Source organism: Anabrus simplex, chromosome 2, assembly GCF_040414725.1.
Source record: "Anabrus simplex isolate iqAnaSimp1 chromosome 2, ASM4041472v1, whole genome shotgun sequence".
Classification (NCBI taxonomy): Eukaryota; Metazoa; Arthropoda; class Insecta; order Orthoptera; family Tettigoniidae; genus Anabrus; species Anabrus simplex.
The window spans coordinates 1,054,612,671-1,054,635,353 of NC_090266.1; the positions used below are offsets into that span (position 1 = coordinate 1,054,612,671).

The 22,683-nt window shown below is 37.9% G+C and overlaps 1 protein-coding gene across 1 annotated transcript in view; it reads right to left on the reverse strand.

The window, feature by feature from the left end:
- Nucleotides 1-12,428: 12,428 nt before the first annotated feature.
- LOC136864682 (E3 ubiquitin-protein ligase HECW2) overlaps nt 12,429-22,683 on the reverse strand; it is a 277,203-nt gene continuing 266,948 nt past the window's right edge. Inside the window, exon 13 of the mRNA XM_067141994.2 lies at nt 12,429-20,195. Coding sequence (XP_066998095.2) covers nt 20,084-20,195 — 112 coding nt within the window. The 3' untranslated portion in view covers nt 12,429-20,083. The remainder of the gene's footprint in view (nt 20,196-22,683) is intronic.

Consider the following 22,683-nt stretch of genomic DNA (forward strand, 5'->3'; position numbering starts at 1 on the left):
CGCGACCCTAAATGCATGGTCAACTTGCTCATTATAGTAGATAGTATTAATATATATGTACCTATATGCATGTACGTATATAAATGTCTACTTGTCAAAGTAATAATTTTAAATTTTATACATAAATTAATTATTTTCTTTTGTGTATGTATTTCTTGTCTGCATTAATAAAAGAGGAAGGAAAAAAATGCCCATTCAAGAGTCTTCACCAGTTAGTTATATGCCTAGGTAGGTAAAAAAAACAACCCCAACAAGGTTTGTGCATATATGTAATTCACAAAAATGTCTTAACATAAATATCAATGTACAGTCAATGTATTTTCAAACTTTGAATCCTGTATTTTATATTCATAACAGGTAGCAATAGTGGTTATGGCAGTAAAATATATGTATCTATGTTTATCTAAGTATGTAATTGTAAAATATCTAGTCCTTTCAGAAACCATAATTTACATCTTGTACAGTCATTCATTAGTATTTCATCTCCACCTACATATGTATCTATATGCATAATGAAAAAGAAGAGAGTGTGTGTGTATATGTATTCACAAAAATGTCTTAGCATAACTATCAATGTACAATTGAAGCCAGAAGAGGTCGATGCGGAAAAAAGAAGTTAGGTGCTCGAGGAACCATACCTAAAATTTTTGTCAACTTTTGCAATACCTTTGGGCTGAATAGAGATTTCATCTATAACAATGCCATTACTACTCTCAAGAATTCCATCATGATCTTCAAGAACCATGCTTGCAGACCTCAGATAAATGTTTGATGTGCCTCACTATTTTGCCTTCTCTTAACTTCATACCATCTCTTGTATCTAATCTGTATCCATTATTATTGTTAAGGTACTCTTTGTCCTTGGGCAACCTTGCAGCTGTTGCAGGAAGATTGTATTATAATAAATGAAAAAATTATATCTTTATGTGTAACTTTTCTGCTATTGTATCGCTAAAACTCTTGTGTACTCCTCAACTGTAACTCCTCTGTTATGTATCAAATTATCTAACTTTTATGGCCATCAATGAAACACTTAGCCAAGAGTTTGAACCGCCCTCCTCTCCACCTTTTCCGAATCTCTTGGCCAGAGAGATGGCAAAACCTTTTAATTGGCCTGCCCCTCCTCTTCAGGGAGGGGAATGGCTATTTGCTTTATGTCGCACCGACACAGATAGGTCTTATGGCGATGATGGGACAGGAAAGGCCTAGGAATGGGAAGGAAGCAGCCGTGGCCTTAATTAAGATACAGCCCCAGCAGGGAGGGAAATGAAAACTTTTAGATTACATTAGCATCTGCTCCATGCACCACCATTTCTATGAGAGCGAGAGTTCTGAGACAGACGCTTTGTCCAACAACCTGCATAAGAAGAAAGGACGGATCTACAGTGAGTAATCTGTGCTACGTAGTACGGTAGTATAGCCTAGTGCTTGTGGTGTTCACTTCAGTGTACTGAGCTCGATAGCTGCAGTCGCTTAAGTGCGACCAGTATCCAGTATTCGGGAGATAGTGGGTTCGAACCCCACTGTCGGCAGCCCTGAAGATGGTTTTCCATGGTTTCCCATTTTCACACCAGGCAAATGCTCGGGCTGTACCTTAATTAAGGCCATGGCCACTTCCTTCCCACTCCTAGCCATTTCCTGTCCCATCGTCGCAATAAGACCTATCTGTGTCGGTGCGACGTAAAGCAACTTGCAAAGAAAGAAGTCACTTCAGTGTGATACTCCTAACATTCTCCAGCTTAGTTATGTTCACTTCACTGTGATACACCTAACATATTTTGAGCATTTGTCTAGCTGTATTTACTGTGCTGCGTGCCCGGCTTGTATTCCACTGCAATGAGAGGTGGGGATCCTGGCCGGCTCACAGGTTTTCCACTGGGAGCCCTTGACAGGGGTCACTTCTTGCACTTCAACAGCGTTGTATTTCTCGACTTCCACTCCTACGTTGTTCTGCTGGTCTCTGTATTGAGACTGGTAGAGTAGGGTAGCAATTTAGTGACTCAATATGGACCTCTTAGACCTCGAGTGACTCAATGTGGACCCCTTAGACCTAGACGGTCCCGATTTTTGTTGCCCAAGTGGCCGACATAAACAACAGCATGTATGCTTGGTGAACCACTGCTCATATCTTGTCTGTGACCCCAACCACTTGAAACACAACTCACCCTGATTGATACGACAGTCCAACAAGTTTACGACCCACCATCCACCTCTGGGTGTTAGACTTGTATCCACCATGATTCACTCTCTGCATTACATTATACCAACTGTATTTCTGTTGGTACCACAACGACTGTACCACTGACAGCGTATTCCCCCTTTTTAAGACCTCAGTCTCCTGCTGCGGCAAGAGGCTTTTAAATTATTATTATTATCTTTCCATTTCTTATTTTTTCCATATTTATTAAGTATGGGCAAATACAGGCTCCAGGCAGCTTCCTGAGATGGTTGCAGGCCCATTAAAGCTCATGAAGCCCACATGACAGAGCAACCCTCTGCTCAGTACAGCCAGCCCTAGAGGGTGTTGTGAAAGACCTAATAGGCTGTCTGATTACCAGACGTACACACTTTCCCCATGCTATGACTCTGAGGTTCAACTTGCCAAATTCCCCCCCTCCCATATACAGCTCCATAATCCACAACAGATGATGATACAAGGAGCATCCCTACCCAGACTGTAGACTATTCAGCATCTTCCTGTCCAAGTTCCAGCTACAAAGACGAGTCCCGCTCTATCACTGGAGATGAGTTGTTCAGCCAGTGGTAGACAACAAAGAAGACATACACCTGCTTGGCTACTCACCAAGCCCTGACCACTCGTGCAATCAAATCAGTATTACCTGAAAACTCTACTTTCATCCCCAAACAGACCTCTGCTCCCAAATCCAGGCGTCAGTCCAACTCAGCCGCTATCACATCTCGACCTTCACAGACTCCTACTCCTACCCCTCCTTCCAGCTGGGCCGGGGCACTCGAAGTGCCCACCAGGACACCCAAGACTCCCCTTAACCTCCCTAATGTATACAGGAGGGATGTTAAGGGCATTAATCAGCTCATTGCTCTACTCCAGGAGAACCAAACTGTGTACAACATGAAGTTTTTCCATGATGGCGTGAGAGTACAAACCAAAACTGTTGAGGGCTATGAGACACTGAAGAGTCATCTTCAGCACTTCAAAGGGGAGTTTCACATCTGCCCTCTCCAAGATAAAATTTATAGGAAAGGTGTTGTTCTCGGTCTGCATATCTTGGAAGACTCTGAAACTATTTGTGAGGACCTGGCAGCCAAGGGCTTTGATCGCGGCTGTGGTACAACTGACTTCAGTCCAATCAAGACGTAAACTCCCCATATTCCTTGTGGCACCCCTGGCTAGAACAACATCTATAATGTCCTATACATGCTTGATTTTGCTGTTTACGTAGAGCGATATGTTAGCCCGGAAGGCCCTATCCAGTGCTTCTGATGCCAATGGCATGGCCATATTTCTGGAGGTTTCTTTTACAGATATGTTGTATGTGTTACTAGCAAATGTACACGTACTTCGCTATGGTATTCTACATTGTATACATATTTTCCATGTAAATGATTGTACAGGCAATGAATAAGATTTTATTCAACTTTTACCATTTGTTTTATGACACACCAACACACATAGGTCTTACGGCAATGATAGGATGGAAAGGAAGTGACCATGGCCTTAATTGAGACACAGCCTCAGCATCTGCCTAGTGTGAAAATGGGAAACCACAGAAAACCATCTTCAGGGCTGTTGACAGTGGGGTTTTAACCTACTATCTCCTGAATACAAGCTGACAGCTACGTGACCCAAATCACATGGCTACTTGCTTGGTATTTTATTAAATTCCATGTCTCTTGGTGTTATCTCAGAAACATCACAGGGATGTCCCCAAACGTTGTGTCCCATGTAAAGTGAGAGTTGGGGCGTTTTGATTATAGTTCCAGGAACCCTTGCCTACTGCCATTAACAATCGAGTTTGGGAGTTTCTACTATAACTGCAGGCTCACATACCGATTGCCATTAACAATCGAGTTGGGGAGTTTTCATTATAATGGCAGATCCCCTTTCCCTTCCAGTCATAATTGATTTGGGGATTTCTTCATTACAATGTCAGGTCCCCTTTTCTACTACCAGATGAGAAGTTCTAATTATAATGGCAGGCCCCTTCCCTACTGCCAGTCAAAGTTGTGGTGTTATCTTTATAATGATGGGCCCCTTTTCCTAATGCCAGTCACAATTGAGTTGGGGGGTTTGATTATAACGGCAGACACACTTGCCTACTGCCAATCACAATCGAGATGGGGAGTTTTGATTATAATGGCAGGCATTCTCGCCTACTGCCAGTCACAATTGAGTTGGGGTCCTTTCATTATAATAGTAGGCCCCCTTGCATACTACCAGTTACAATCGAATTAGAGTGTCTTCATTATAATGAGAGGCACACTTTCCTGCAACCAGTAACAGTCATGTTGGGAAGTACTCTTTATAATGGCAGCTCATCTTTCCTACTAGTCCGACTCGTTGGCTGAACGGTCAGCGTACTGGCCTTCGGTTCAGAGGGTCCCGGGTTCGATTCCCGGCCGCGTCGGGGATTTTAACCTTAATTGGTTAATTCCAATGGCACGGGGGCTGGGTGTATGTGCTGTCTTCATCATCATTTCATCCTCATCACGACGCGCAGGTCACCTACGAGTGTCGAATAGAAAGACCTGCACCTGGCGAGCCGAACTTGTCTTCGGACACTCCCGGCACTAAAAGCCATACGCCATTTCATTTCATCTTTCCTACTGTCAGTCACAGTCAAGTTGGGGAGTTTTGAATATAATAGCAGGCTACTTTGCCTACTGCCAGTCAAATCTAGTTGGGGTGTTTTGATTATAATATCCGGCCTCTTTGCCTACTAGCAGTCATGATCTAGCTGAGGAATTTTGTTTATAATCGCGGGCACCCCTGCCTACTGATGGTTACAATCGGGTAAGGGAGTTTTGACCAAAATTGCAGGCTCCCTTGCCTAGCGTCACTCAAATCAAGTTGGGGATTATTTATTACAATGGCGGGCACCCTTTACTAATGCCAGTCATGGTGGAGTTGGGGAGTTTCCATTATAATGGCAGGTCCAATTTCCTATTGCCAGTCACAGTCGATTTGGGGAGTTTTGATTACAATTGCGGACCCCTATACTATTTAAAGTGTCACGATCAATTTGGGGAGTTTTAATTATAATGACAGCCCCCCTTTTCTAGATCGCTATAAATCGACTTTCATTTATACATATAGATATACGAAAGTACATGCACATTTATAATTACAGACCTCCATTTTGAGATTAATGGCTGCTATATGTCATGTCATATTGACAAGTGGATTGCGCCATCAGATGCCCTTTTTAGTGGTCTACATGGTTGGTTCTGTGACATTTTCTACTATCTCCTCTATTTATGCATTAGATTTAGAAAATTTTTTTTTGCTAGTTGCTTTACATCGCACCAACACAGATAGGTCTTATGGCGACGATGGGACAGGAAAGGCCTAGGAATGGGAAGGAAGTGGCCGTGGCCTTAATTAAGGTACAGCCTCAGCATTTGCCTGGTGTGAAAATGGGAAACAACGGAAAACCATCTTCAGGGCTGCCGATAGTGGGGTTTGAACCCACTATCTCCCAGATGCGAGCTCACAGCTGCGTGCTCCTAACCGCACGGCCTTAGAAACTTTTAATAGAGTGAAATTTATATACAGTTTTCACACATTGCTTTATTATTTGCATACTTATGTGGCAACTAGAATTGTAAAATTTGGCTGAAGCATGGCTACAGGTGGTGCCAATGTGCCTGCCGAATTTGATGGTTCTGTCTTTCCTATAAGTGTGTCAAACTATAGAATATCTGTGTAAAAAGTACAAAATTTACCTCCAATAGAGAAATGCAGCTCTATCTAACGTATAAGGGATCAAGACATGGCAAAAAGCCATAGAGCCAACGTTATACGTTGTGCTATCCACTTTGTGATATGATTTACCATTTAGTCACCAAATACCTGGAACGAATGTCAGTACAGTCATTAAAATTGCCTCCAGATTTCAATATTTTTTTTAGTGTAAAAAGTTAAACATTTTAACATCTTGGAATTTTTCCAATGGTCTGAGGTTATCAGCTGCTCTGGTAGCGAGTTTTAACTTTCTAAGAAGACTCGAATTGCCTCTTTAAGTTTTATTGTTGCTTAATTTTGCCAAATTCAATTTTATACCTCGTCCAGCAGATTGTGTCCTCCATCTTTATTTGGGGAGAGGGGAATTAGGACTTTCAGGAATCTTTTGGCCCATAAAATCTATAGGTCATTGGTTTGGAAAAATATATCAAACTGGGTGAAATAAATGCTTTCAATTGCGTTCTTATGCTGAGCCCAAAATTTGAAAACCCCAGGTTGGCCCATCAGGGAATTTAGGGAATTTTTGATTTTTCTAGCCAGAGGTCATCAGCTGCTCTGGTAGCAAGTTTTAACTTTATAAGATGACTCGAACTGCCTCTTTAATTCACATCTATTTTCATTTTTATACCTTTATAGATCGCTCCAAGCCGACTTTCATTTACTACTTTTGACAGGCTCAAAAGCTTTACAGTTACATTAACTGAGTAGTCACTGGAAGGAATGGCTTCCTTCCTTCCTTCCATCTTAACAACTTATAAAGTCAGTCAGGCAAATTAGAAAGTAAAAACAAAAAAACCAACTCAGATCACCGAGAACCATCCCCTGTCCACCGTCCTGACACAGTAGATTGATTATTAAACAAACAAAGAACACCAGAAATATCTGGGCTCTACTTATAGTAGGTCTACTGTTAAGTTACTGTTTAATCATTCCTTTTTTTTTCTAGTGTCTGTCATATACTTTTTTAACGTTTGGTTTCTGGAAAGATGTGTAACTAACTACTAAGCAGAACTAAATACCGATACCACAATATCTTTTAATTTAATTTACAATTGTACAGATATTGAAGTGTTAACATGAAAATGACTATTTAATAAATAATATTGTATTAAGAAATTTATATTTTTCTACTTTATTTCAAAAATGAAAGTATCAGAGTATATATATATGTTGGTACCGAGTATCAACAAAAACTGGTATCGACCCATCTCTATTTATTATTGATGATGATGATGATGACTGTTGGTACGAACTGAGACAAAATGGAATGACAAATTAAAAGTCCAAAATCCTCCACTGACCAGAATTCAAAACATGAGGACGAAGAATGAATGAATGGACATTAATTTAAAACAATCAGTAGATCTGACCCACAGTGCCTCACATTCACAGAAACTGATGTGAAACAATAATATTACTGACCAAGGGACTGCATCTATAGCATAATACTGAATCGATGAAGCTTTCAGTCTAAAGGGGTCCAAAATCCAACTCATCGGCCCCTCATAATGGTACTTATCGCTAGGAAAGTAGAACCATGGTATTTGTTATGTTGCGGCACTAATCAAAAGTAGCGTAGACTCGCGGCATTCCACACAGTATGGTACTACTCACAGGTAATGAAATTCACACATGGAATACAGACCTATGGTGTTTCACACATTGCGACACCATTTACAGGCAACGCAAACCTATGGTGTTCATCACATAGGTGTACTAACCACAGGGAGCCGCACTATCCCGTGGTGTTCTTCATATAGTGGGTACTAATCGTAGGCAAGCCAGAACCATGGTGTCACTCACCCATGGTGTCACTCCTAAAGTGGTACTAATCACAGGTACTGTAGAAGCTGGCGACGCACTCTGTTGCTACTAATCACAAACCTATCTGGTACCTAACATAGTGGTGCTACACACAAGTAAAAGCGACCCAAGGTGTTCCCCGCGTGGTGGTGCTAATCACAAGTAGTTTCATGGTTTTAATACGATCATATCTTGATCACCCCTTTTAGTCGCCTCTTACAACAGGCAGGGGATACTGTGGGTGTATTCTTCGTCTGCATCCCCCACCCACAGGGGGTTATTTATTATTGCCCGACCCTTGGCTGAATGGTCACTGTTGAGGCCTTTGGTTCAGAAGGTCTCGGGTTCAATCCTCGACCGGGTTGGGATTTCATTCACATGTGATTAATCTTCTAGCTCAGGAACTGGGTGTTTGTGTTTATCCGAAGACATTCCTCTTCATATTCAGACAACACACCACATTACTGACCACCAAAGAAAGCCACAATAGTGATCACATCTCTCTGTATAGGACTGGTGTCAGGAAGGGCATCCAGCTGTAAAACAGGGCCAAATGCACATGTGCCACACAGTTTGCACCCACGACCCCACAGATGTGGGAAACGCGGTAGGAGTAGATGAAGAAGAAGATTATTATTATTATTATTATTATTATTATTATTATTATTATTATTGATATAGTGGAATGATATAATAAATGTTTGTACAGAATGGTACATTATGCAACAAGCCTATAATGGTAATAATTAAGACACGAGTATGTTTATAAAATTAGCTTCGCTCGTTTTATAATTTCCATTTTAACAATGAGGTTTGGAAGTCAAATTTAGGTTGCAAAGTGTTACTTTACCCCATACATTTCATTTCTGGACACAATAACTTGCCGTCCAAGCATTCTTATTGGGACACACAGGATGATATGCAGACAATGAAAGTCTGTCATTCTCTATTTCTGTGGCTAATGCGTAAGTTTGAAGGGTGGGCTTTTACCTGCCTCTGGAAATATTGGCTACTGTAGTTACTCTAGAGTATGTAACTGCATATGAAGTTCTTTGATTCTTCGTTTTCTTATTTTTGACTTTATGCTATTGTTCCAATGAGTGTTTTGTTTTGACAGGCAACAAACAGTACATATGTGTCTCTGTACTGCAAACAAATATTTTCTCCTTTGTTCAATAATTATTTTTTTTGCTGTAATGTGAACAAAAACTGATATTCCATATTCTTACAATGAATAATACTAAGATATTTCAACATTGTTATTGTACAAAAACAAAAACAAAACAACACTTTGCAACCTAAATTTGACTTCCAAACCTCATTGTTAAAAAATAGGTAGTGCATGCGCCTAGCGTTGCCATATGGCGGTCCCAAAATTCTGAAACTTGTTTTCTTAGTTTATTTTGGTCTCAAACATGCGGCAAAACACAATAAATAAGTAAATCTCAGAAAAAAATTAAATCAGGCGCTAATGGGTTAATTACCATTATAGACGAGTTGCATACGACTGCTTATGCTCGACGATAATTATAACTCTATTTTTTTAAATATTCACATATTTCTGTCGAGATGTTGCTTGGCAGTTGAGTTTACTGAGCAGAGTGCATGCGCTGGGTTATTGATTTTCCATGACTGGATCAGAGACCTTGACAATGCCATATGTTTTCAAAGCTTTGATAGAAGCTTATCATAACCTAGCTTTATTTCAAATACTAATTGTTTATTGTACAGTTGGTGAAGTGGATTTGTGGGAATGTGCCGTGTGGTTGTGGAATATTGGAAGTTGAAGGTGCATTGATGTTAATATGTGTGTCTGGCATGTTTGATTTTGGAAACAAGTGCGAAGCTAGTGCGTTGAGCACAGGTGTGATGTTATCCTTACCTAATTGGTCAAACAGTTGTATCACAATGAAAATCTGAACTCTGATTGGTGGATAACCTGTATAATAATAATAATGAAATTTGAACTATAATGAGCCTCAATAAGATTCAATTTTTTGGCATATAATATTTATATTTTGGCATCGTCGAGCATAAACTTTGTTATATTATAGTTATGTAGGTATGTAGGTATCCCAATCAAAAATGTAAAAACTGTATCAGTCAGAAGTGCTGAGTGATGTGGGCATCAGAACCTACTGCCCCTAATAGTATAAAAAATGCTTTCCTGGAAGAGAGTTGAATGTAGACTTAAAGGGAAGCCATTATTTTATTACCTCTGTGATGCTTTGCAGGATAGAATTACCCACATCACTCTGTTGCAGTTATTTATTTTATTATAGATAAATCAAGTTTCTCCAATCTTCCAGCACTAGACATTGTTACAATAAACAGTAACTTCTATCTTGATTGACCTGGTTCTACCATGAAGGATTTATATAGGGTACACTCACCCTTATTAAAAGAAAACAGAAGAAAAGCAAGTTTCACTCTCACTCTTGGTCATCCTGTTAGTGGTTCTCTGCAGTTACCAACTTCAATACTTCTCAACTAGTCTCACACATACTGTGCATATTATTAAGTTAAACAGATTTCACATGGACTAGGTATATTTAGCTATAGACTACAAAGTATTAAAGCTGTAAAGGCAAACAACAACTAAGATGAATAATAGCTTCTCACAAATTACCTTAAAATATACAACTGAGAGAAAGAAAAATTCATTTGTAATTTCATCTCTGGTCAAAGGTGAGGGAATTCTGCCACTGCCCCCTCCTCTCATGACAATTTGCCCAAAGAGACTTTTGGTCTGGACAAATTTGCCCAAGCCAGTTCAACCCGGATAATTTTTCCAATACTATTCATCCAAAAATTTCATCCTCACCCAACTCACTCAACAATTCAATTTCAACAGGCCACTTCTTGACTCTATATCTTCCATCTAAAACAGAGTGCATGGAGAAAAATGCAAGGATTGAGGCTATAGGGTACTCAAAATGATTGTGATGACACCTCTGATAGGCAAGCTTTTGACAAAACCTTAGGCCTAACTTTTGTTTCAGTCGAAGATGGGTTTTTTTTTTGCTAGTGGCTTTACATCGCACAGACACAGATAGGTCTTATGGCGATGATGGGATAGGGAAGACCTAGGAGCTGGAAGGAAGTGGCCGTGGCCTTAATTAAGGTACAGCCTGGTGTGAAAATGGGAAACCACGGAAAACCATCTTCAGGGCTGCCGACAGTGAGGTTTGAACACACTATCTCCCGAATACTGGACACTGGCTGCAATTAAGCGACTGCAGCTATTGAGCTCGGTTAAGAAGATGGGTTAGACCTTAGTTACAGTAAGTTACCACTGAATTAGTCTGCTAAAAATTTCAAAAATACATATATTACAGTTGAATCCAGAGTGAGGAGGTCCCTTGCTGAGTCTCATTACTTATCACTATCATGGAATTAATTCAATCAATCAATCAATCAATCAATCAATCAATCAATACTTATCTGCATTTAGGGCAGTTGCCCAGGTGGCAGATTCCCTATCTGTTGCTTTCCTAGCCTTTTCCTAAATGATTTCAAAGAAATTGGAAATTTATTGAACATCTCCCTTGGTAAGTTATTCCAATCCCTAACTCCCCTTCCTATAAATGAATATTTGCCCCAGTTTGTCCTCTTGAATTCCAACTTTATCTTCATATTGTGATCTTTCCTACTTTTATAAACGCCACTCAAACTTATTCATCTACTAATGTCATTCCACGCCATCTCTCCGCTGACAGCTCGGAACATACCACTTAGTCGAGCAGCTCTTCTTCTTTCTCTCAAATCTTCCCAACCCAAACATTGCAACATTTTTGTAACGCTACTCTTTTGTCGGAAATCACCCAGAACAAATCGAGCTGCTTTTCTTTGGATTTTTTCCAGTTCTTGAATCAGGTAATCCTGGTGAGGGTCCCATACACTGGAACCATACTCAGTTGCTCTTATATACAACAAACCTTTTATGAATAATGCAACTGAGGAAAGGCACAATTGATTCCAAACCGTTGTTGTCACAAGACATCCTTCTTTGTAGAAGTTAATATTATGTCCTCGGAAGGATGAACGTGATACAAAAATGGTGATCCATGAGTTAGAATGTTAGGTGGACAGTTGCTTAACTGCAGAAGCATAAATATTAGAACTTGAAGCAAAGACAGCAGACCATAATTTCAAGGTACAAAAAGTTCAAAGACTAGGGAGAGATATTAAGTTACCTGCATGCTTCTGGCTGCAACATCGCAGTTTAATGCACCTGTATTCTGTTCTGCATTCTATATACCAACCAATATCTTGCAGTCAGTTTATATTTTTAAGAAAAAAAATGTAAATTTAAAACGGTAAACTTGCTGGATGAGTTTAGTTTAGTTAAATTTCCTTTGGATGAATGCCTATGTGTGAACTTACAAAAGGGAGAAAGTACTATTATGAAATGCCTTTTGAGTGAATATTCCTGGGATAAACAGGCCTAGAACCAAAGTTTCTTATATGGTGACTGTCTTACTCATCTAAAATGAAGGTATGGAGCTTGAGCCTTGTGTGTGTTAATCATCTTTATAAATTCTGTTTAGAACTGACTAGTGTAATTTGTCATTAATTTTAGACCCTGCAGATTTTGTCCATTTTACTTACGTGCTGGTCTTCTCAGGTAAATTATACAAGCCTACATCTCATTTGAAGTTCATCTTTAAAAAAGTTTCAATTTCATGTTGACATTCCATTCTGCTTTAATGAATTTTCATCTTCTTGTACAATGCAATAACACAACAACAACAACAACAAACAATACAGTCACCTCTAATCCCACAGAAAGAAATATGCTTACAATAAATCAGGAAAAACAGCATGAGAAGAGTTTCTCATGTATAACATCCTTCAGGTTAAGGATGTAGGGCAGAACTTTTGACTCATAGTCAGTATTATGGTACAGACAATATATTCTCAGAAACATACACAGCTCATATACAGAAAAAGTCATAAAATACACAATATATTCATATATATCTTTATATAATGCATAATAAATTATCAGTAATTCTACTTGACTAGTTTCCACTGATCATCACAATATTTAACAACCATTAAAATCATTCTTATAACACAGAAAAGATGTGCTGCAGTGTTCACACACAAATATATTGAGCTTTCTAAAGAAAAAAAATGGTGATATTTTTATTCCTCCATAGGGGAAAAGTATTCTACCTACAGTTTATACTAACTCCATTCCTAGTATGTAAAAAAGCATTTGATAATTAGCAGTAATGTTTGAAACCAGGTTAAATAAAGTGAAATTACAAACAAACAAAAATCACAGGATATAATTTATAAACAAAGAATTAATTTAAGTAAATATTTAACCATAAATACAAAGAAGTCAAGAATTAATTACATATTATACCTGGTTGAGAAGGAGAGAGCAGTATAGGAGAGTTAACTGAGATTGACAAATGAAATTTACATTTTTTTGTAGACAGATTCTCTGTCTCCCAGTAAGTAAATGAGATACCCCATCACTTTCCTTCCCAACCCGGGGGCTCATTCTTGTATCAATGTCTTTGTCATCTGGCATTAATGTTTTTAGTCATTTACGTCATTCAGGAATTAAATGAAGTTTACATAAAATATGAATTCAGAAATTCCAATGCTTTCTTACTCATCTCATAGATTGAATGTTACTGGTAACAGGTTTAATTACAAAGATCTACTACCCAGGACAAATGACAGAAAAGTGCAATATACAAACAAATATTTCATCCAACACATATATCTACAGGGTTGCATTCAAATCAATTTCCCTATTATTTTCACTGGTGGAGAGATACACAAACTTGTATGAAAAAAATTCTGTTGTGCAAAAGGCCTATGACTGAATGCTCCTTTCCTTAGGATAGAACTGGGAATTGCACAATCATTGTGGTACTCCTATTGCCATTCATGCCAGTATATGACAAGATACTGAAGAAGATAGCTCTCTTGTTTTCCTTCAATGCTGTATGACTCCCATAATCTTTTCCTGTTTATTACCCATTTAATATCTCATTAACATTTGAAGATTTTTGGTGAGGGTGGAAAAGAAGGGGGCCAGGACTGGGAAAGAAGCAACCACAGTATCAGCATTTTCTAGTGTAAAACAATGGAAATATCTTCACAGGTGTCAACAGGGAGACCTGAACTCTCCATTTCCTAAATGCTAGCTTATAGCCACATGGCTCATACCACATAGCCAACTTGCTCTGTGTTAGACTTCATTCAAAACCCCCATACACAGCTACAGCTCTCAAGCAAAGCTGTAAACAGAACCAAGGACAATCTACACAGCAATTAGCAATGTCAACCGTAAGACAAGACTCTTATAGAGTGGTATAAATAATAGAAAATATGAACATATAATCAGATCTAATCACTATTTTCTTCAGCCATTGGAAACATTTTTGATTATGTGATATTTTCCAGAAGTTCATATATCTCAACCTCAAAAAGAAAAGAAGAAAAGTCCATGAACATACGAATAATATTATATATCTCCCATAAATCATTATTAGAATAGGTCATGGACGAAAGTGATATGAAGTTTTGAAGTAAAAGTGATATTAAGTGAAGAAAAGTGACTAGTATCAATTTATTAAATCATTATAGAACCCTTGAATCTCTTCAAATTCAATTAGCTGATAGCCAGTAGGTGTTGAAACTCTTCACTTTAGTAGGATAAAATGATGGCATTTTAAGAAGTGAACTACACAATATACTTCCAAAGGTTTCTTTCCAAGCATATATCAGTGAATTAGGAAAAGTGTGAAAAATTGTCTGTGACTGGTTTCTCCAGGCCTTGGAGGTGGTGGAATTAGGGAAGGGAAGAGCCACCTTTAAGGAATGGAGATTTTTAAAGGTTACTCAGCTATCTCTCTGATTGACTCTGTCATTTTGTTTCGTCTAGGGGTATATTAATGTTATATGTATAACACACTAAACACTATGCTGGCTGTGTGAAACACACGTGCATCCCATGCCCGAGTATAGATTGGGGATAATTCTGCTGAATTGTAAGTTGACGTGTATGACCAGAATCTGGATTTGTGTTATGATGAATATGTTCATTGGTCTTTTCTCCTTAATGCTATGGATTTGTGTCACCATCTGTTGACTAGTTAAAATATTATAAGGAAATACAAGACACATGGAATTGCACAGGAAGACAATCTCCTCATGCCATCCATATACAAGTTGAAGCAACTTTTCCCCCCTGTGTTCTGATATTAGTTGCCTGTATTTATTCATATATATGCTACGAATATCATGAATTCTTCTAAATGAAAATGAAATTGAGAATTTTTTAGAAAATGTAACTACTGGTATTGACACTTAGTTATTACCTTCTTAAACATCTTTTTTTGCTCATTCTTTCAGAATATGCTAATGGTTTTTGAATATGTTCACAAAAAAAATTTGAAATAGTACCAAAGTCAGGGTTTTTTGGAACTAAGAGGTGAAAAAAGGGCTATGGCTCAATATGATAATATAGTATATTGTGTATAGCAATTCAGCTCACTATTACTCAGTAGTGCAGAATAGCAAAGGGAATTTTACTTCCATGTTAATAACTAGTTAATAACAAGTTCCATTTAAGCAACATGGAAACATAAGCTTATGGTTGAGAAGTGTAAAGTGGAAACCAAAATTAATGCATTATTTATACTTGTGGGGCAAACTATTGAATGGGCTGCATATTACAAAGGAGTGGGTATAACAACTATTAAAAGATAATAAGAAAATAAAATAATGAAATTAGAATGATCTCAGATCAATTTATTTCAAAAGCCTGAGAGAAAAGAGAACTTGACCATCACATGGTGGATCACACCAAAACAATTTTGACAAATGAATTATAGAGAACAGAATCATTGACTTTCATGTTTGTGAAAAAATAAAAGTACCAGTGACAAGAGGTGGTTAAGATGTAATCAAAGAGGAAAGTACCCTTTGGAAGACCTTTTCCCATCACGTGGCATATGGCATTTTTGAGAAGAAGGCCATGATTATTGTGTATGCTTGAGAGTTAGATTGACACTTTCAACATGCTAGCAACATAAAGATGACTGTTATTCTTGTTAGTACCAGTTCTTCTTCAAACATGCTAATTGTTATACTTGCTGTATGTATTAATGAGTGGATCTCAAATTCACAACTCATGTATAAAGCTGGACTGACTTTACCAACACAGCCAACTAGACATTGACCTTCTGTCCTCAAAACAGCTGGTTCAAACCTGGCTGGGGATGATGGCATTTAAGGGTGTTAAAATTATTCTATCATATTCAATAACTTCTGTGGAACAAAATTCTAACATATCAGCAACTGTTAAGAGCATTAGTAGTTACAACAAACAGTAAACAAATAATGTTGACCAAATTAATAGAATTAACTTCAAAAAATGAGTGGAGGGAAATCCTTTCAAGAAACTTCCCTAAAAACTCCAACTATAATGGACACATTCCATATCAATCGTTCATATTAATAAATTTTCTTCAAAATACAGCTGGACATAAATTGTACAAAGTAGACTTATGGAACCTCACAAACCTAGTGGTAAGATTTATAGAATAGATAAAATTTGCCCTATAAGAGCCAGTTGAAAGTTTTGGATCTGACAAGGACAAAGATGAATAGGATTGTGCAAATAAATAATATGGTTGGAGGTGTTGTTTCAAATTGAAAGAATCAATAGAAGTGGAAATTAATTCTGGGAGGAGTCTGCAGGGAGAAGAGGAGTAATGGACAAAGCATAGTTTAACGTCTCAAATGACAGACATTATTATCAACAACAGCAGCAACATCAGTAAGGTGATAGTGAAACTTGTCCATATAAACAAAATAGAATTCTGTTTGTACTCTGGTCAGAATTTCTTTAAAATGGTTTTTTGTGTGTCAGTCATATCCAGAATAAGAAGAAAATCCAGTATGTAAATTTTCTACTAGTTTAGCAGAAGGTCTAAAATTGAATTCTCAAATAACTCCAATAATAATGGTCCTAATGATAAAGATAAAGAGATGAAGATACTGCTATTTGCAGATGATGATGTGATCTAAGGAAAGAACAGCAAAGAAGTGCAACAACAACTAGATGTACTGAATGAAAAAATTGAGAAGTATGGCATGAAAATTAGCAGAGAGAAAAGAAAGACCATGGGTGATGTCGAGAGGGAAAAGGCAAGAAGTTGTAGAAAACACAATTTCTGATCTTAAGCACAGTGCAAATTGATCTTACAATGAATAATAAGCAAGAAATTTACAATTTTGTATTTATTTCCTGTGTTTTAACATTAATCCTTCCAAAGAATCATTTGTAACAAAGAGAGAGGGAACAGTAAATTCTGACCTTCCATGCCTCACATGTTTATCATAGTACAAAGGTTACCTGTTCCAATGTGTGAATGTATTGTCTGTTTCAAGGCAAACTGAGAGCGACCGACACATGATCTAAAATAGTTATCTATCCAAGTGGAACAGCCTGGCTCTTAATACTGGCAGGTGGAAGGTGGGGAGCTAGATAACTTTCTTCTTTGTCTTGCATTTCCTCAAGATCATATATATTCTGTTAACTATTGGTACTTGACACACTGGTCCATCATAGTTTTCATTACTTGAGCTATTTGATCCATACTATGGAGATGCTGATAGGAATGGGGAGTTTACAGATGGGAATCAGATTCTTTTCTCCAATTACCTGAACCATGCACATGGCCGACCTATCAAAGACAAGTACAATAGCTAGTCACTATTAACGTTATCAGAATATGAGCTCGCCATGGTTAAAAAGACACTCGGAAGAGAAATGTTAGAATTGGCGCAAGCAATGTACAACCTCTGTGTTAGCAGAGTACTGACCCCAGGTGCAAAGAGAGAATGGTTTAGGAATAAGACTGGACTAAGAAAGAGGAGCGTACTGTCAACTCTTTTGTTTATTAAGGTCATGGACGAAATTGTAAAGGAAACAAAGGAAGACTATGGAGATAAAGAGATGAAGATACTGCTATTTGTAGACGATGATGTGATCTAAGGAAAGAACAGCAAAGTAGTGCAACAACAACTAGATGTACTGAATGAAAAAATTGAGAAGTATGGCATGAAAATTAGTAGAGAGAAAAGCAAGACTATGGGTGATGTCGAGAGGGGAAAGGGAAGGAAAGGGCACTGTGAAAATTGGAAGTCAGAGTCTGAAAATTGTGGACAGCTTTAAATACCTAGGAAGTGAATTAATGCAAAATGCTAGGTTGGACATGGTAATGCATTCTACCAAAGTGTAAGAAAACTTGTTTGGAGCAAAGAAGTACCAAGGAAAAGTAAAGAGATAATGTACACAATGTACTACGTACCCATACTGACTTATGCAGCTGAGACTTTAGCAGGCAAGAGAGTAGAATTCAAGCTAGTGAGATGAAATTCTCCTAAGAAGTATGATAGGAAAGACAGAGTGAGAAATGAAGATGTAGGAAGGAAGTTGGTATAGGAAAGCTAAATGAGAGAGTTGAAAAGAATAAACTAAGGTGGTTTGGATATGTAAAGAGGATGGAGGAGAATAGAATTCCAAGACAGATGCTGGAGGCAATGTACGAGGGCAAGAGAGCAAGAGGAAGACCTAGAACAATGCGGATTGAATCAGTGAAGAGCAGCATAAGAAAACGAAATTTAGACTGGGACAAGATCGTGGAAGAGGATTGGTGGAAGGAAAGAGGAAGATGGAGAAGTGCCGTAAATACCCCGACCCGGTGAGAGCTGGATAAGAGGAAATGATGATGATGAAGCTGCTTTTTTGTCTTTCAATGAACAGGAAAGAAATTCTTTTATTAGTGAGCAGTTGAAGACCTTCCCTAAGGTGTTTGGCAATTCCTGTGGTTGGTAGTTACCCAGACCCCTCTCCTACACATTTTGCCAATTGAATCACTAGAAGGAATGTGGTTTGAGCAATTCTGATCAGGGTGACATTGCCTATGTAAGGGAGGAGGAGGAGTTTATATATACTGAAGTTGTAACTGTGCATATTCTTCCCATAGTTTCAGAACAAATGTTTCCTGGCAAAAATGAATCAGGTCCAAGAGTTATAAATTTGGATTGCCACCTTAATTTGAGCAGTTCACAGCAAGCTTTTATATACCAATGATCAATGAAAAAAGTCTACAAGCCATTTTGAGAATATTCAATTTGTCATAAAGGTAGGAATTGTTGACAGAGTGAGAAATGAAGACGTTAGGAAGGAAGTTGGGATAGGAAAGCTAAATGAGAGAGTTCAAAAGAACAAACTAAGGTGGTTTGGCTTTGAGCAGTTTATTTGTGAGGTTGGATGAAGAGAACAGTTGATGTACAGCAATTCAGCCTGATTTTAGTACTGCTCACTATATCTGAGGAAACAAAGCTCCTCATAAACTTATGGTGATTTCTAACTTCTGATATGTGTTTTAAAGAGGTCTCAAAATGTTTGTGACTGACTTGCACTTATTCACCACATAATTAAAAAGAAAAAAGTTAACAAGAACTGTCATTTTCTGGGTAGCCACAAATTTGTATAAGCATGGCTTTACTCGACTTTTATGTAACATATTTATTGAAATTTTTATGCAAAACTTGTCTTTCTACTGTATATACTTCTAAAGATGTGAATATGCTTCACAAGCATCCTAAAATCAATCAAAGAAAATTAGGGAATGACAGTACCAGAATATTACCTTACCAATTAGAAGTCACTATACAATATTAACATGGACGCAACTGAAACGTTTCATTCTTATTGAATTCAATTATTATTCTATTATGTTTTTATTTTTTCAAGGCAAGCACTGGTTGGCCGGATTGCACAGCAAAGATGTGCATAGCAATGGTGTACACAGAGATATCTACTGATTTTCATTATCATCTGAATTGTAAAAAAATTCCTTCCTTGTAATGTTTAAAACTAGCTATGTTACTATGGGAGAGTTGTGCATGAAGTTTTCAAGAACAGTGCTCTAATTCTGTTCAAAGCAAGAAGCTAGCTATGTATTAAGCTTTTGTATAATAATCTCTGAAAATTGTAACATGAAAGAACTGATAAGTGCACACAATCTCTCTCTCTCTCTCTCTCTCTCTCTCTCTCTCTTTCTCACTCTCTCAGAAAGACAACAGGTGTCTTCCTCACTTTGGTTCAGGTAGTACAATTTGCTGCATAAATATCAGTCATTTATGTTACTGGCCATGCAGATAACTGCACAAGTTGCAACAAATGAAATAAGACACACTGGAAATTAACATAACACTTAAGTAACCGGAACTCCAAAAGTCTCCGGTACGAGATAGTCCTTTGACGATCACACGCACTGGTATGATTGTTCACTCAATACCAAAAGTATTTGTCTCTTCCACTGCTAACAGAAGCTTCTCATAAAGGATTTCAGGTGTTGGATACGGTGGTAAATCCAGACGGTTAAAGCATGTGTGTGCCCTGTAGGAGAAAGAAAAATAAATGTTATTTAATTTATGGGTTAAAGAAGCAATAATGGTCGTACATTTATTCCCAGAAATACAGTGAAAAGCAATCAAAAGGATATCCTGAATCAAGCTATGATTCTTCTATAACCAAGAAGTATTATATATTCCCAGATTAATTTAGGTGCAAGTTTCAATGGCAACCCAGGGATACAGCATTATAGTTTTACAACAAAATTAATCTAAAACAAGTTTTACACTCAATATCCTTATTTAAAGTAATGGCCTGCAAACTTCTGATGTTGAACCCCTCTTCTAGAACAAAAAATTTCTAGCATCCTCTTTATTTTTTCTTCTTTCCTGCCTTCATATATTACTTGCACTTAATACACAGAACCAGCTCACAAGATCTTCTGTTTGAGCCTATCTTTTGTTGCGATACTTGGTATAATTAAATGAGTATGGATTTCCAAGTACTTGCAGCAACTGCTTGGGAAATATCAACGAAAGTTCGATATGAAGGAAGCGAGAGACTCCCAAAAATATGTGCTGGTATGCCGCACAGAGAACTTAGCAAGCAGAGCGCAGGGAAACGTGAAGTACGGGGTAATGGCACTATTCAAATGTCATGCTTCAAGTAACCACAATCAGTGCAGATAACATCCCAAGCCGTGTGCCGATTACATTTATGGGCCTTTTCCCAAGAGGAATTTCCGCGGTAGGTACATACAAAGCAAAACGAAAGGGAACACACAAATGAGAACTCCCAAAAGCACAGGTTTAGAAAAATGAAGAGATATATTGAAACAACTTCAAAAGAGATAACAAATGTTTTCACAACAGAGAGTAAAATGGACCATTTAATACACCATAGAAAAAGGGAATCATACAAGTTATTGATAGGTCTTATTTTGGTTCATAGGGGCACTAAAAAAGGGTAACCACACAAATTACAATAAATCTTTGGTATACTCAGGTACGAGATAAGAGCTATAGGAATAAATTCACATTCTCATTACATTCAAGTTCCAACATGTAAGGTGCATTTGTCAGTAGAAACAAGAGTAATAATGACACTGACAAAAACTTCTTATTATGTCTCCTTTACACATAGTTCTACATAGTTACCATGGTTTTTTAAAACATATATTATAGCATTCCACCAATTTTTGTATCCCCTCATTGTAGAACTCTGCCGCCTCTGACTGAAGTCTATCTTCAACTGCTGTTTTCACTTCTTCCTCAGTGTCAAACCGCTGACCGGTGAGGAACTACTTCAGGTAATGGAACAGATGATAACTGCTCGGCGCAAGGTCCGGGCTGAACGGTGGGTGATCCATTTGCTCCCATCCAAAAAGTCAATTTAACTCTTGAGTTTGAGCAGCAGGATGAGATTGTGCATTGTCATGCAGCAACAAAACTCCCAATGAAAATAGACAATGATGTTTATTCTGTACAGCACACCAAAGCTTTTTCAAGGTCATGCAGTATGCAGCTGAGTTTATTGTTGTTCCTCGTTGTATAAAGTCGACTAACAGGACACCATGTCTTTCCAAAAACATAGCGGCCATAATCTTTTATGTTGACATTGTATATTTGGCTTTCACTTTTACTGGAGATGAGATGTGTCGCCATTCCATTGATTGCTGCTTCAATTTGGGAGTCAAATGCGAAACCCATGTTTTGTTCCCTGTGTCAATGTGGTCCAAACCTTCATCTCCTTCCACACTGTATCGGGACAAAAAGGTCAAAGCACACGCCATTCTCCTCGTTTTGTGTTTCTCAGTAAACAGTGTGGGAACCCTTTAGTCTTGGGAAGACTAATATTCGTATCATACTCGTTGCACATATTTTCAAATTCCAAGACATTAGACCGCAGGCTCTTAGCAAAATCTGCCATTAAAACCAAGTCGCCGGCATAGGCCAAACTGCTTACTACATTTCCACCTAACTGAATCCCTCTGCTATTTTAATACCTTTAGGTCAATATCGATGTAAACTATGAACAACAAAGGTGAAAGGTTACAGTCTTGTCTAACCCCCTGTAAGTATCTTGAGCCAAGAACCCAATTGTTGTCATAAATGCCTTTGACTGATTTCAATAATCTACCCTTAATCCCATAGTTTCCCAGTACAGCAACCATCTTTTCCCTTGATACTCTGTCATATGCCTTCTCTAGATCTATCAAACATAAACATAACTGTCTATTCCTCTCGTAGCATTTTTCAATTACATGGTGCATACTGAAAAATTTGATCCTGATAGCCCCTCTGTTGTCTGAAACCATACTGGTTTTCATCCAACTTATTCTCAACCACTGATCAAATGCTTTCTTTCAAAACGCATCGTATATTGATCAAATGAAATACTTAGATAGTTGTTGCAATCCTTCCTGCTCCCGTGCTTATAGATAGCTGCAATTACTGATTTTATCCCATCAGAAGGTATCTTACTAACATTCCATGCTAATCTTATTACTCTATGAAGTCATTTCATCCCTGCC